We start from the raw sequence: 15,415 nt of genomic DNA on the forward strand, positions 1-15,415 counted from the left end.
ATTTGAGCTGGAGGTCTAACTGCTGGGTGTGAAGACTTTCAACCAATCTTCAGCCCCCGTCTCATCTCAGCCTTCACAGTATAGGGTCCTCCGGTGCCCAAGACTTCTCAGGTCCTGCCCGTCGAGAGAATTTCTTGCCTCCATGATGAGCTTCTCTGCAGGCATTTGCTATTCATATTTTTATTTCTGCTAATACCTTCTATATCCAATTATACTTTTCAAAAATTTGCTGATATTTATTATCTGCTGATGTCTTCTCTGTCAGTCTCTTTGTATTTATGGGTTTCTATCCTTAAAAAAAATATCTTTTGGGGCTGGCCCAGTGGCGCAGCAGTTAAGTGTGCACATTCCGCTTCGGCGGCCCGGGTTCACCAGTTCAGATCCCGGGTGCGGACATGGCACCGCTTGGCAAAGCCATGCTGTGGGAGGCGTCCCACATATAAAGTAGAGGAAGATGGGCATGGAGGTTAGCTCAGGGCCAGTCTTCCTCAGCAAAAAGAGGAGGATTGGCAGCAGTTAGCTCAGGGCTAATCTTCCTCAAAAAAAAAAAAATCTTTTGCACACATTTTTTTGAAGTTTCCTTAGGCAGCAAAGACAGATGCACATGTTTTATCCATCATATTTAACCAAAGTAGCCACATTGCTCTGCATGTGTACTGAGCCCATATAGTCTCTCCTCTGGGGTCACCGCTGAAAGGGGAAGCAGTTTCCTCCTCTCTGAAACACTTTGCTCTTATGGCTCTTTCCTTTCTTCCTCCTGCCTTCTCTTCTTTTCTCTACTTTCTTCAGTATTTTCTCTTTTCTTTACCCTAAGAGAATCAGTACTTGCAATATACTGCTTACTTTCATACTCACAGTATTTCTTACATCCTCCACCTAGTGAAAGAAGGGATGGGAGGGAAGATTGGGAAAGTAGAAAATTGGGAATGGAGTGCATTCGGATCGTGAGTCTTGGTAAAGGACCAGGAAAACCTACCTGAGCCGACCAAATGAAAACCTGGCAAGACATGGGAAACAGACCAATCACCCAGGGACTTACCCTCATAATATTCTTATATTCTCAAAAATCCACTGTCCTTGGCAATAACTGCTACTCACTTTTGAATATTTGTTTATTTCATATTTGAACATATTGAGTTTCCATATGACTTTCCCATTTTGACTTACACTATTTTAATTCTATCCCCGTATTCATCTTTGCCAGCTGTACAGTCCTGCTCCAGTGCACATTTTTGCTCCCATTCTAGTCTGTACTGTAACTTTTGGTCCTGGCCTTCTGATCCCATGGCACTGCTTCCACCACGTAGAAGACAGAAGTTCTGGAAGTTGTCCTGTTTAACAGGGACTGCTTAGATAATGATCCTATACTCCCCAAATGCAAGGCTAGACTCACATCTCTAGGTCTATGAACTTTGGGGTACAGGCTTAGATGACCACATCCAATTTTTGTGGAGAAAATAATTATTTTTATATTAAATACACACATGGTTATGCCATGTAATAGAATGCAAAATATGAAACCTTTCAGACACATTTCACATCCTCTCTGAAGCTCCCAGATCTGAGAAAAGCCTCTATCTATCTCTGCCTTAGGGGAGGTTAGTGAACAAAGGCTGAGGAGTACCTACTTGATCAATGGTTACAGCCATAGCTGGAAACAAGATATAATTTGCAAATTCATGTTAAGAAACAGAAAAATTCTCCACATGGCAGCAGATAAAGGTAACTTTACCAAGGATGAAGAAAACCACACAATGTAGTTGCTACTAATTCTTAATTTTAAATAGTTTCTAAAAGAGAAAAGAAAAAGTTTGACCAAAGCTACAGTAAGACTGTGGTGTGGAGGAGAGGAAATCGGTAGATGGGGCAAAAAGTCAAGAATTGAGAGTTAAAGGTGATGGGAAAAATTGGAAGAATGTCACCACTGGCTTGTGATTGATCTGTTAGAAGACAAGAGTGAAATCCTCACCTGGGCTGGAGGTCAGTTATCAAGGGCTCCTTACGTACCTGTGAGAATATCACTGAGCTCTTCCAGTCGTCTGTTTTTGGCCATATACTCTTCTTCCACCTCGTGGAGTTGTGGAAGACACTCGACTAGTTCACTTTCCTTTATTCTGTTACTTTGCGTTTCCTTAACAAATCTTTGCTTTAAAGAAAGTAAAGCTAATGGTGAGGTATGATTTTGGAGAATTTACCCAACACTCTAGAGTAGAATGTAAGTTCTCTGATGGGGAGAGCTCTGTCTGTCTTAGTTTCCTCCTGAGGTGCATAGATTGGTATCTGGCACATACTGGATATTTAAAAACTATTTGTTGGCTGACTCACTGTCTCTCTGGCAATCTATAAAGTGAGGAGACTAGACTCAATTGGCTCTCCAAAGATCCTTTCAGTTCTGTAGCTCCACTGCTATGATTCCATTGACGCTACCAAAAACATATTTGAGAAAATTTCTCTTGGTTCATCATATTTTATGAAAAAAAAGTCAGCAAAACACAATATACACAAGTTCTAAGAAATGTGGATGTAAGTAAGAAATGTGGAGGGTGTAGCAATTACTGGATATAATACTACAATAAATGAGTAAAAAGTACCCAGAGCAAAATGTGAAGATGCCTGTCTAATTATTCAAACTCAGGTTTTATTTAGTTTCAAGTGGGATAATCCTTAGACCTCTCTTAGAAAGTCAGGATGGGTTTAAAATCGTGACTAAGGCAGAGACAGGCAGCTGGCATTTAATCTCCGTTCTCTAGTGCTTTAATGTCGGGACTCCTCAGTTTTAGTTGAATGTATGGCTGCCGGCTAGAGTGCTTTCTCAACTGCCCTCGTAGGTAGGTGTGACCAACGAGCTCGTGAGCAGAAGTGATGCGTGCCACTCTGCGTCCTGCCCCTGCAACAGGAAGGCGCATATGCTCCCTTGTCCTTTCCTCCTTCTTCCGGCCAGAAGAGGATAAGAATGGCTGCCACTTGGATGCACAGATGTGAGCCTCATGTTGAGGATGGCAGAGCTGTCCTTCCAGCCCTGGTCCCCTTCCCTTTGTTTGGCCAGTACCAGGAAAGAGAAATAAACGTCTCTCTTGCTGTACTGATCATGTCAGGGGGTCTTCTCAACTAGATACTCAGACCCTCAAGATTTGAATAGGCCACACTTGATCCAATTTATTCTTTAAAATGTTTATTTTTAGTTTTTCTTCTTATCCAAGTTGTATACACACATAATTTGAAGGAAATCCCGAGTGCGAGCAGAGCAATGCCAGGGATGCTTCCCCAGCAGGGAAAGCTATCCCCTATCACAACACAGCCAACCAGAGGCTAGTGTCCTTTGACCCCACCTAAGTGATAACTCAGATGCAAGAGAAAGAGACCCACACGAGTGGGTGCGATGCCTCCTGCTTAGAAGCCCCATGTCTAGATAGGAACCAACATCTCTTGAGCATCCCTTCCAGGTCCCCACAAGGGACATGCCCACTTAAAAGAGGCACCAAACCCAGGAAAGCCCAATGCTCTGGTTTCCCACCAGTTGTCCTCCCAGTCAACATTCAGCGTACCAATCAAGGGTCGTCTATACAAGCGATGTTGCCAGATAATGAAGCCGGGTCCCTGAGGGTTACTGTATATATTCAGTAAGTTTTCTTGTTTAACCTGAGGGGTGACTTGGGGGTCCAGAGGATTTGCGAGCTTGTTTTGCAGAAGAAATAGAATGCCTTTGGAGAGGTTGTGATAGCTGGATGAACAGCCCCCAGCTGCCATTGATGCCCAGAAGTCAGATTGCCCACGGGCCTCTCTGGAGTGAAAGAGTTCCTCTTGTTTCTCTGAAACTCTTCCAGCCAAGCCCCTTAGCTCTACAAAAAACCCCTGCTTTCTGCACTTGTTGAGGCTGATTTGAGAGAACCCATCCTCTCGTCTTCTTGTTTTGGCCAATTCGAATAAAACTTTTCTCCATCTCCAAGCACCAGTGGGTCAGTGATTGGTTTGCTGTGCACTGGGCACATGAATTTGAGACTAAGAGGTTTGGTATCAATAACACAACTGACAGTCCACTTTTATCAGGCTATTAGGGAAAGGAGCCAGAAAGTTAAGCCAAGGCCAATTTCCTAATAAAAGACAGAGGGTTGCTAACCTTTACTACACATCGTGCTTATATTCACTGTATTTTGGCATCTCTTTGATAAAGTAGCTTGTGCATGCCCTAATTAATACAGTAAGATGCTGGCCTGATATGTCCCCTCCCAAAATTGCCATTAGAATACTTATGAATGAATACAGAAAGACAAAAACACACATAAAAATATCAATTTAACAATACGGCATAGCAGAGCTGGAGTAAATTTCTCCAGACTGCAGTGTTAAGAAATTCCACGGTGTATTATCTATACTATGATCTCTAAAAAAGAATAGCTCCGGGTACAAGGAGGTATGTGAGTGCATTAATTCATTCTCGTTGCCTGCACATGGCTCAGGCTGCCAGTGCTGCCCTGATAAGAAACCATGCTCCTGTTTTCTGCTTTGAGAGAGGGTTTGGGTACCAGGTGCTGCTGCAGCTCAGGCAAGCTGTTGGTTGTCTGCTGCCTCAGATTGTTGGAGTCAGGCAGCAGGGCAGGCTGCAGCTTCTGCAGCTCCTTCAAATCCTCCCACAGCTTCCTTGCTTCCTGAGCCACATGCACACTTAGATGACGGACTCCAGCTTCTGCTGCAACTCCCTGGAGTTGGAGCCTTGGAAAAGAGAGACTGATGGAGGTACCAGTCCATGCTCATGAATACAATAATGTTTCCAAAAGCCAAAATCTAAGATTGCTTCCTCCCCATTTGGGACTCCTCATGCCACTGAACCAAAGGCAGAAATTGGATTCCAATATGCCTGGGGTTATTGACGGTGATTATCAAGGGGAAATGCACTGTTCTTTTATAATAATGGTGTCTAGGCTGCCATCGGTCCATGGCTTTGGGTGAATTACTCACAGGGAGACACAGCCCCGTGGGGCCCACAGCCTGGCAAGCAGAGTGCAGCTGGAGGACCATCTGCAGCAACCTTCTCTTCTGCAATCTTAGACCTTTAACTTACTTATCTTGCCTAATTGCATGGTATAAACTTGAATGCAATGTTAAACAGTGTCGTTGTCTTATTCCTGACTCTAAGGTGATTGCCCCCACTGGTTTACCATTAACTATGATGATAAACTCTGTCAGCTCTATCTCAAAAAATATCTGAGATGCTGACTACTTCTTACCACCTCCTCACTTACCATTTTGGTTCAAGCTACATGAACCGCTTGGATCACTGCTCTAGCTTCCTAATTGGTCTTCCCGCAGCCACCAATGCTTTCCTCAGTCCTACTCAACATAGCAGCTAGAGTGATCCTACTTAAGTGAAAATCAGGTTATTTCAGCCCCTCATTCAGAACCCTATGATGGCTTCCCAGCCCAGAGGGCAAAAGACAAAGCACTCACAGTGGCCTGCAAGGTGTGGCAGGCCTGGAAATGCCCCTCTTGGATCTCCCTTCAAAGAAGGACTCACTGCCCTGTGGAAGGAATGTGGTTGGCTGACAGCCTCCAGCGGTTGGCTCCTTCAGAGTCGGCCTTGTTATCCAGACAAGATTGTGCTCTTCGCAGGGTAGCCCCCAATCCACTGACTGAGTAAGGAGGTGGTAAAAGGGTGTTGTCATCTCTGCCCAAGGCAGGGCTCTTCTAATGGACAATCATACCTCCGGAGCTCCCCAGAGAGAGTTTGCCGGTCACATAATGGCCTGGGGCCTCCGCTGCCCAGTCCTTTCACAGGTATGACTCTCTCATAAACTTCTGCACTCCTAATTCCATCTCAGCATCAACTTCCTGAACAGGAGTCCCCGGCACCTCCAGGACTGTCTCCCACACGATAGAACAGTCCTGCCTCAGAACCTTCGTGCTCAGCGTGCCCTCTGCCAGGAGCCGCCCTCGCCAGGTATCTACATAGCACACTGCCTCACAGCACTCCAGGCTGTACCTGGAAGGATGTATGGAAGCTCCATAGGGCAGAGCACTTTTTTTTTTTTTTAATTTCTGTTTTTCAGCATCTAGAAGAACACTGGGCACCCCGACATGCTACAACCAATGACAAATGCTTTACACTGATGCTCGCCCTTCCATTTCTTCTGGTTTTGGAGGAGCTGCTGCAGTGCTCTCTTTCCTTGTTTGTCCCCTGAGTTGTCCCACCTCTTCCTATTTCTGGCCATCTCTGTGACATCTCTTGCCCGAGCTCCTATATTTCCATATTGCCGATCTTCCTTGGCAATTCTATGAAATCATTATTTTTTTAATTCAGAGAGGAACGTTTGACACAGTTTTAATCTGTTCCAGCATCACTTTTCTGAGTGTTCTTCATTGGTTGTAAAGATTCGTTCCCCTTCTGCTTGTTTTCCTCGTAGTATTTCTGTATGGAAGATGTGTCTGCCTCTTTTGTGTTATTCATATTAGAAAAAATTGGCTAGTCTTGCAGCAGGTATCTGCCAAGGGTTTCTGCAGGATGGGGCAGGGTGTGTGTGGGAGCAGTGGGCTTACATTACAATGGGGTAAGATCTGAACTTTTAAATGTAAGGACTCCCTACTCCCTTGCTCCAGCAAGGGACTGCTGCCTTCAGAGAAAGCTCCTCTTTGGTATAGTCAGGCCTCTTTTCCTCTTCCAACCAAATCAAGTTCAAGAAGGCTTCCACCATCATTCTTCCCTCCTCAGCTCCTCCACCAATGGCGGTCCCCAAGAAGCATGCTCTTGCCTTTCAAGGTAACACCATCACCTTGGATAGGGGGGTTTTCTGTTGTGTTTCGAGAGACCTGCCACCTCTGGGCCCCTTGGGTACTTCAGTGCCTTTCTCCCCACCTCTCCCAGCATCCGTGCTCTATTCCAGCTCAGACTGGCTCTAGGCAATTCCCAAGTCAGTACACACCCTCTCTTTAAGGAGAATCTCTGAGATTGGCCTCAGTCCCCCTCGCTCGCCCTCTGTAACTCTCCCCAGCCACTTATGCTGGCTTGGATGGCTTCCTGCACTGTTCCGCCTGTCTCCACAGATTTTGCCAGCATTTCTACTTAACTTGGAGTGGGTGATTTTTTTTTTAACTGAAAAAATATTTCTTGTTGCTCTGTTTCTTTTTTAGGAAAAGAAGAAGAAAGATTCAGAATGAAATTGTAGCCTTGTTCAGACTAGAAGATTTATTTTACATTTAACTAATTAGAATAGCATGAAATGTTCCCCCCACCCTCCCATAAAGCCGTCTAAAATTATTCTTAGATGTAAAATAAACCTTACCTCATACTTGCTCAACACTCGAATTAACTTTTTTTCTTTGGCAACAAATTCCTCCTCCTCTTGTTTTAATTCTCTTGTAAGTTTTTCAATCTGTTCCAAAAATTCCTTGATCTCTTTTTCTCTAAAACTGGTCTAATTAGAAAAAAAGTGAGGATTTGTCATCACTCTTACAGCAGTCAGCCTTACATTTTCAAACAGCCCCATAATTTACTATCTCTTTGCATGAGATTTGGCTCTGATTTCAGGTTAAGTTATTCCCCAGGAACCACTGAGAGGGATTTTTTTCCCCTCCAGAGATTAATTTCCTTACCAAATAACATCTATAAATGATATGAGGAAATGGGGAACAGGTGTGGTGGGGGATAGAGGGTGGGCAGAGGGTAAACATAGGAGCTAAATCAATAATGTTTGGTCTCTTTATTTTTGAAGATCCTAAGAGCAATCCCCAGGTTTCTGGTTACATGCTTCAAAAACATATTCTGGAGAGAAATACTACTTTGTTTGTTAAATTCCTATAGTTAATACACGGCAAACGGATATGTTTCATAAGACAGTTACATAATTCACTCTAAACATGAAGTCAGCAGAAAGCAAAATACCTTTTTAATAGATAAGGCTTGATTAAATATTGAAGGAAAATCACTGATACGCAATGTAGGGGACTAATACCAAGCCCCTCGAGTTTCCTTACCTCATTTAATAATTCAGCGCGTTTACGTTCTGCAATCTGAATTTTATGTGCCATTACTTCTATTTCATTCTTTATCCTGACTGCCCAACGTTCATGCTTTTTTCTCACACAAGCTACTTTCCACTGAGTTATAACACTAAAGATTAGAACAAAAAGAATTAGCATTAAATTGACATAACAGTTTATGGAAAAGATGAAGAAATTCAAAGCAAAACAAATCGTCCTGTGATCATACAAAATTATGCGTGCTGTTAGTGACACAGCCTCTGCAGATTAGCTGAAACAATAAGACGAAAGGTTAACTGCCTCAACATTGGCTCTGCAAATTGCTTCACCGTAAGAAGTTGTGTCAGTTCGTCCAGGAGGATAAGGGGCAGTGGACAAACCGCACTCGGCAGCTCACCTCCTTTAGGAAAAGGATAGAAATGGGAAGGTTCGGGGCAGATGGAAAAAGAAGAGGCCCAGGCAGAAATAGTAATGGAATTACCTAAATTACCCAAAGAGCTAATAAGAGATTTCAAGCTTCTGGGTTCTCAAATTTTTCTCTCCACCATCACATAAAAAAGCTACATCATTGGAGAAGGGTAGTAATGTGCAATTGGAGTCTAATAAATAATATTAATCACAATAACAACAGCAACAAAAGTAAGAAAATACCGCTAAGTTTTCACAAGGTGAAAGGTGCCGGGCAAGGATCTAAATACTTTGCGCGGACCATCTCATTTCCCATTCACAGCAGCCTTACAAGGTGGGTGCCATTCTCATTTCCCACTTGGTAGGGATGGGAGCAAGGAGAGATTATGAAATACCTTAGCCTCGGTCACAGACAGTAAGAGGCAGAGCAAACAAAGTGGTCCACCTGCAGAGCCTGTCCCCTCACGCTCCTCAGTCCCCGCACAGCACCCCCTGCTAGTCCGCACGAAGCCTGGATGACAAGAGGCATTGCACGGATCTTGGCAATTTTATTCTTTGGTGACTTCACTCGATAGAAATGGAAAACTTTGGTTCTGTTTAATGGCAAAAAATCAAACTAGCAAACACGTCTAGATCCGAAAGAACTCACACAGTTTAATACAGGAAACTCATTTCCTTGGACTCTAGCAACCGACAAGCACTTTGAGTTTCTCCCAACTTTGGGGCGCTGTTCATTAAGATAACGTATACTACTTATCATACACATGAACTTGTTTTTTTACCATCTCTGACTTTCTCTTTCCAGGTTATCACTCAGGATTTTTATTTGTTTCCGATATACTTGCTTTGTTGCTCTAAAAACAAGAAAAATAGATTGGATTTTGCATTTGTGGGAACTGTTAGAATATATAAAAGATTTTATATCTAATTCTTGCAAAATAAGGCTACCATCTAATTGGGAGACAAAACAAACCTTGTAAAGCCACTAAAACTTTTAGGACAGACTAAGAGAAAAACAATGACAATTTTGTGCAAGTGCGAACTGATGTTGCAAGTATTGAGGTGGATAGCCAAGGACAGAGAACAGACTCTGGGGAGGCAGGTGAGGAAGGGTTATTGGAAGGTGGTGTTTAATAGTGGGAGGAACATGGATTGCCAGGATGGAGGTGTAATCTCAGCAAGGAAAGGACGTCATCATTTGTAAAGACACAGGGGACAGGAGCAGCAAGTCACGACTCTTATGACCGAGGCAGACTTCCTGTACACAGAGGACATGAAGGGAAATAACACCGTGACACTGGAACTGTTAAGGTCAACAAATTGCTGAGGAACTCTGGGTTCTAGATGGACTTCTGATTTGATACAATACATAATGCAGAAAACTAGTATAGATTCCTGCACACTAGGGGTAATGATTAAGGACGGGAGATGTTCTTGTGAACCCAGGATGTGTGGAAATGTAAAGACTCTCACATAGATATCAGCAGTCTTTATTATTTTCGTTCCCTTTTTTCCCCTATTAAGCGCTTCATGCACAGAAATGATTTGAAGTCCGCGTAAGTAAAATGTGACTTTATATCTTTTAAAAGAGAAATATTCATAAATGAAACTTTAAATATGAAACTCTGTTAAAAAACTGGAAACACAACTGTGCTCACGTTTTTTTCTCTATTTGAAATCATAGTATGGGCTCTCAACTTCCTGCCTAAATAAATCTAATATCCTCCCCTGGAACTGTAAGTTCTCCTACTTTGTTCTAACCTTATTGATTTTATTTATTTACATATTTAATTTAATCCACAAAGGAGTTGAACCAGTTTGAAATAAAGCAACAATAATAATTAAAAACCATAAATGGATATCAATATTTGGCCACAAATTTAGCTCTGAGCTTCCTCGTGACCAGATAATGATGACACAGCAATTGATTCTAAATGCACATTATTCATGAGGAAAGTAAAACCCCATTCAACCCAATTCCATTTTCCTGCTCTTTCCTGGGGGGGCAGGGGGGGTCATAGTTTCCTTTCTGAAGCTGACATGATGAGAAATAATGTTTAAATAAATCATTTAAAAATATAAGGACAGGCAACCCAAAAACTACACTTCCCACCATGTTCTAGATTTCTGTTGGTATGTGCTCAAATTTTGTCACGACCTGTCTGACTTCTATAAGCTGGTCTCTTCACTATCCTACATTCAAATCATGTATCTCTCTGTGTTTGGTGATATTATTCCCCCATATGATGAGCAAGCAGAAGAATCTGACTTGTTTCAAAAGTCTAGTTCAACTTTTAAATCCTTATACAACAAAGAAGGACTCCTTGACTTTGCTTCCTTTCATCCTTCTTTGACTGCTTTTTGAAATTCACACTGTATTCTTCAGTCATGCATGGCTCATTAATTATTTCATGTGTGTTAGTCTTGTTTGTCTGCCCAACTAAACTATCAGTTGCTGTATGCCCAGTGTTAGTAGGAGTCTAAAAGGCTAGAATATTTATGTAGGATATTTTGACAATAACTATAAAATGAAATATATGCATCCTCCTTTGACCAGTACTTCAACTGTTAGGATTTCATTATAAAGAAAAAGTCACAAGAGTGGACAGAGGAACAATTTTGAAAACTGTTTGTAATATAGGAAACAGAAAAAAACCCAAATGTCAATCAATAGAGTACTGGTTAAATAAAATATAGTATAATCTGTAAAAGGAATACTATGCAGTTAGAGAAAAGAATGAGGGAAGAGGTCCCATATACATGATATTTTTCTCTTTATTTTGAAATACTTTCAAACTCAATGGATAAGTGTAAAAATTATTACAAAGAATTCCAATATAACCTTTCACTGACTTCTCCAAATGTTACTGTTTTCCCATATTTGTTTTATCATTCTCCCAGCTATAATTTTTTCCAGCTTTATTGAGCTATGATTGCCACATAACACTGTATAAGTTACCCAGATATAATTTTAAGTGGAAAAAATCTAGTTCTAGAAGAATAGAATCTAATTTTTGGACACATATGCACATATACAAGTATGTACATTTGAAGGCACGTATAGCAAACTGTTAGCAGTGATTTTCTCTGTGGAGAGATGGAGGGATTAGCATAACTTTTACTCTGTAAGTTACACATTTCTATATTTGAATTTTAAAATCACGTACAGGCATTACGTTTTAATCAGAATAATTAAAGCAAAATTACAGTGAATTAGAATGGCAGGAATGAACATCACAGGGGTTGGTGTTGTGATAATGTTCGGGCACATTCTGGTCACTAGACCCCTAACTGGTCCATTCGTTCGTCATGTCCAGTAGCTTGTATAGACTCAGAACCTGTTTATCCTGTCAATGAAAGAGTCAGTGATAACGACTTTTCTGGACTGCAAAACAGAGAGAGCCAATTATAAACCTCCTTTTCTATAGTATATTAGAAACTGACATAGATTTACTGTTACCATTTATTAAAAAATAAATGTAGAGAAGAATGAAGATTAAAAATTTCAAAGGCCACAAGCATACCGATGGAGATCATGGAGAGCCACAAGTCCTTCTTTCATGTTCTTGATGTCTACTTTTCTCTGTGACAGGAAGTTTTCTTTCTGAGCAATAAATGCCAGTTGTTTCTGATTTCTACCACAAAAAAACAGAGTTATCATATGCTGAAAGTTGAAATCATCGTTTTTAACTCCCCAGCATTAGAAAATACACAATCACAAATAAGAATTTAAAAAATAGTTTGGAAAGTTCAGTTCATGAACAATTTACCAAACAAATTAGTAAAAATAGAAACAGAGTCTTTTTGCTAGTGGTGGCTAAATGTAAACTTATGAAAATTCCTAAGCTGTGGGAGAACATTCACTGTAATAGTAACCATAAAACAGCAAGAGCAGTTCCACGGTCCCATCCTGCTGAGTCGGTGTCCCTTTTCCCATTTATCACTTCTGTCATGTTCTCTTGTGAAAGGTGAAGAATCAGTCAGGCCAACTTTAAATCCTGGCTTTAGCTCTTCCTAGCAGTGTGACCTTGAAAAGAAACTTCACCTGTGCTTGAGTCTCAGTTTCCCATCCATAGAAACGGGGATCACAATGCCTATGTCACCTGGTGTAAGGGTTAAGTGAGGTGTAAAGTGCCCAAGCCAGTGTGGGGCGCCATGAGGCATTTTATAAAAAGTGGTTGTTTTGTGTCTCCAACTTGCAGAGAGACTCATGGGCAGTTTATGGTTTTGTTCAAGTTTCCCGACATTGATAGGAACGTGCTTGTAACAGAAAGAGCTTTAAGTGTCTCCTCTTCTTCACAGCTGCTATAGACTGAACTGCATCCCCACGAATTCATCTGCTGAAGCCCCACCCCCAGTGTGACAGCCTGGGAATACGGGGCCTTTGGGAGGTGATCAGGTTTAGACGAGGTCGTGAGGGTGGGGCCCAGATGATGAGATTAGTGCCCTCATAAGGAGAGACACCAGAGAGCATGCTGTCTCTCTCTCTACTATGTGAGGACACAGTGAGAAGGTGGCCATCTGTAAGCCAGGAAGAGAGTTGTCACCAGGACCCAACTGGGCTGGCATCCTGATCTTGGATGTCCAGCTTCCAGAACTGTAGAAGTAAATTTCTATGGCTTATACCACCCAGTCTATGGTATTTTGTAATGGCAGCCTGAGCTGAAGAAGACAAAAACCAATAACAGTGATTTACCATTATTAGTGTTACAATTATTTGTCACCAGCACATTTCATGATTCAAACTGATAACTAACTTCGCATTGATCTGAGGAAAGTTTTCGTCTGAAGAGTACTAAGAGTATCACTCTCAGGAGGCTGTTCAGTGGGGTGAGATGAAACAACTGCAGCAACTCTGTGCAGCGTAGACGCTATGACAATGACCATGAGCTCGGCTCCGCAGTGACCTGCATGCTGTAATTACACTTTCACATGATTTAACTCCAAGTGTAGTAATGGATTATTACTTGCACCATTCGTGCTTGCAAGATGTTATTCTGCAGTATTCGTTAAGAAGATGTGTTGAATCCCACTACCCGCTAAGCAATGTATGAAGTCCTGGGGATACGGGGCTGAATGAGACAGAGCAGCTGCCTTCCCTCATCTGTTCATAGTTCAGTCGGGCAAAGGGATTCATGCCCTGCTGATTACAACTGAATGACTGATGAAAAGGAATGACATCAGAGGGATGTTTTGGGAGGACTGTTCTGGTGGAAGGGAGGTGGACAAGTTAGGGGTGGTGAAGCAGAAAGTAGGAAGAACTTTTTCTTCTTTTCTTTTCTTTTTTGCTGAGGAAGATTTGCCCTGAGCTAACCTCTGTGCCAATCTCCCCCTAGTTTTTTGTATGTGGGACACCTCCACAGAGTGGCTGGTGAATGGAGTAGGTCTGTGCCAGGGATCTGAACCCAGGATAGTGAAGCAGAGTGTGAAGAACTTTAACCACTTGGCTGTGGGGCTGGGTCCAGAAAGCAGGAAGGACTTTTGAGGGGCAAGCCAAACCAAAAAGGTTGAAAGTGGTGAAACGAATGGAGTTGGAGAGGAGGACAGGATGTATTTGAGAACTATTTGGGAAGTGGAATTGACCAGCCTTGGTGCTTGAATGAGGTCCAAAGGGTAGTGAATGATAGGGGCTTCCCTGAATAATTTCCCAGTCTCTGGGTTAGGGGATCATGTCAGTGACCAAACAAACCCCTCTCTGAGACATGGAATACAGGTGCAGAGCCAGTTTCTCATGAAGGTAAATATCATTGTTTCTCTAGACGGCCTCATGGAATAAAAGCATGATTATTCTTTCAAGAATCTGACATAGAAATAAAAATAACGCATTTGGTGTTTATGGATTTGACTTGACCCATATGAGGAAAGCATTATTCAGTATATACAGAGGCAGATTAGGAGTGTGTTTATTTATTATTGGGTAAAGAATATTTCATTGTTGTCAATAGATTTTAAAACCAGGGTAAGCTTAAGTGGAGAGTCACCACTGTGATAGCAAGGAAAGCAGCCCATAACTAAGATTTGTTGAGTCACGTGTGGATCACAGATAGAAACATACTCATCGTAAATTTTCCGTTTCTGCATAAAAACTCTACCCTCCTCACTTGAGACAATCTTGCATTGTCTGGTAAGAATATACAATTTCTCTTGTAGATCTTTGTTCTCTAAACGACATTTCTGTAGTTTTTCAGCTATCTAGAAAAAAACAACACAGGAATTGAGGTAGAGGACTTGCTTCGCTGGCCCTTTGAGGGGAGTCAGAGTCTGGCGGGCAACTCTCTAGCACACTGGGTACACCGTTTAGCACTCAACGACTATGCCATAAATGTCGACTGATTTAACTCAACATCAAATACACAATTGTACATTTTGGGGCCTCTTCTATAAATTATGACAAAAGTGTACAAAGGCAGTAAACACTGATGTAAAACTACAGAGTAATAATTCATATTGTAAGAGGAATTGGGATTAATAGACCGGGATAATTCAGCAAGATCTGTACATCCTTTTCCCAGAAGATAACCTATACTAGGGAAGAGAAAATGTAACATCAACAGAAGCTCTTGCTTAAAACCTCTATGACTAGATATTATGTATGCTTCTTGTTAAATACTTCTATTCAAGGACAAAAAATTAGTACCCATTAGTGTTCTGAATGAGAAAAGAACTTTGTGCTTGGATGTCTCTATTGAATTGCTTCAAATGAGGTAAGAAAGGTAGGTTAAGTAGGAATGGTGGACTGAGCAGTTCAAAATAAACTTCTGGCTGAGGATCACTAAAATAGCCAGATGAAAAAAATCTCAAAAGTGTTGAAGAACTAAGAAGATAATGAGAAATTACTAGGCCTACTTGTACAAGAAGGCAAGCATCCAGCATGGTAAATCCAGGACTAAAAACTCTCTCTACCCTGAGGACACTTACTGAGATGGAAGAAACCAGTTGGAAACTGAGTCCTGGTTCTCTTATAGGACAAGGGGGAGAAAAGCCAGCACTTAGAGCTCATCTGGGCGTTGAACCTGACAAAGCTCTTAACACTTTA

At 41.8% G+C, this 15,415-nt stretch overlaps 1 protein-coding gene across 1 annotated transcript in view; it reads right to left on the bottom strand.

The window, feature by feature from the left end:
* Window positions 1-15,415, bottom strand: part of CCDC175 (coiled-coil domain containing 175) — a 67,548-nt gene that overhangs the window by 17,570 nt on the left and 34,563 nt on the right. The window contains exons 9-14 of the mRNA XM_070513709.1: window positions 14,435-14,571; window positions 11,904-12,014; window positions 9,162-9,233; window positions 7,966-8,101; window positions 7,275-7,406; window positions 2,008-2,146 (exon numbers count right to left, since the gene is read on the bottom strand). Coding sequence (XP_070369810.1) covers window positions 2,008-2,146; window positions 7,275-7,406; window positions 7,966-8,101; window positions 9,162-9,233; window positions 11,904-12,014; window positions 14,435-14,571 — 727 coding nt within the window. The remainder of the gene's footprint in view (window positions 1-2,007; window positions 2,147-7,274; window positions 7,407-7,965; window positions 8,102-9,161; window positions 9,234-11,903; window positions 12,015-14,434; window positions 14,572-15,415) is intronic.

The sequence above is a fragment of the Equus asinus genome, chromosome 7 (assembly GCF_041296235.1).
Source record: "Equus asinus isolate D_3611 breed Donkey chromosome 7, EquAss-T2T_v2, whole genome shotgun sequence".
Taxonomy (NCBI): Eukaryota; Metazoa; Chordata; class Mammalia; order Perissodactyla; family Equidae; genus Equus; species Equus asinus.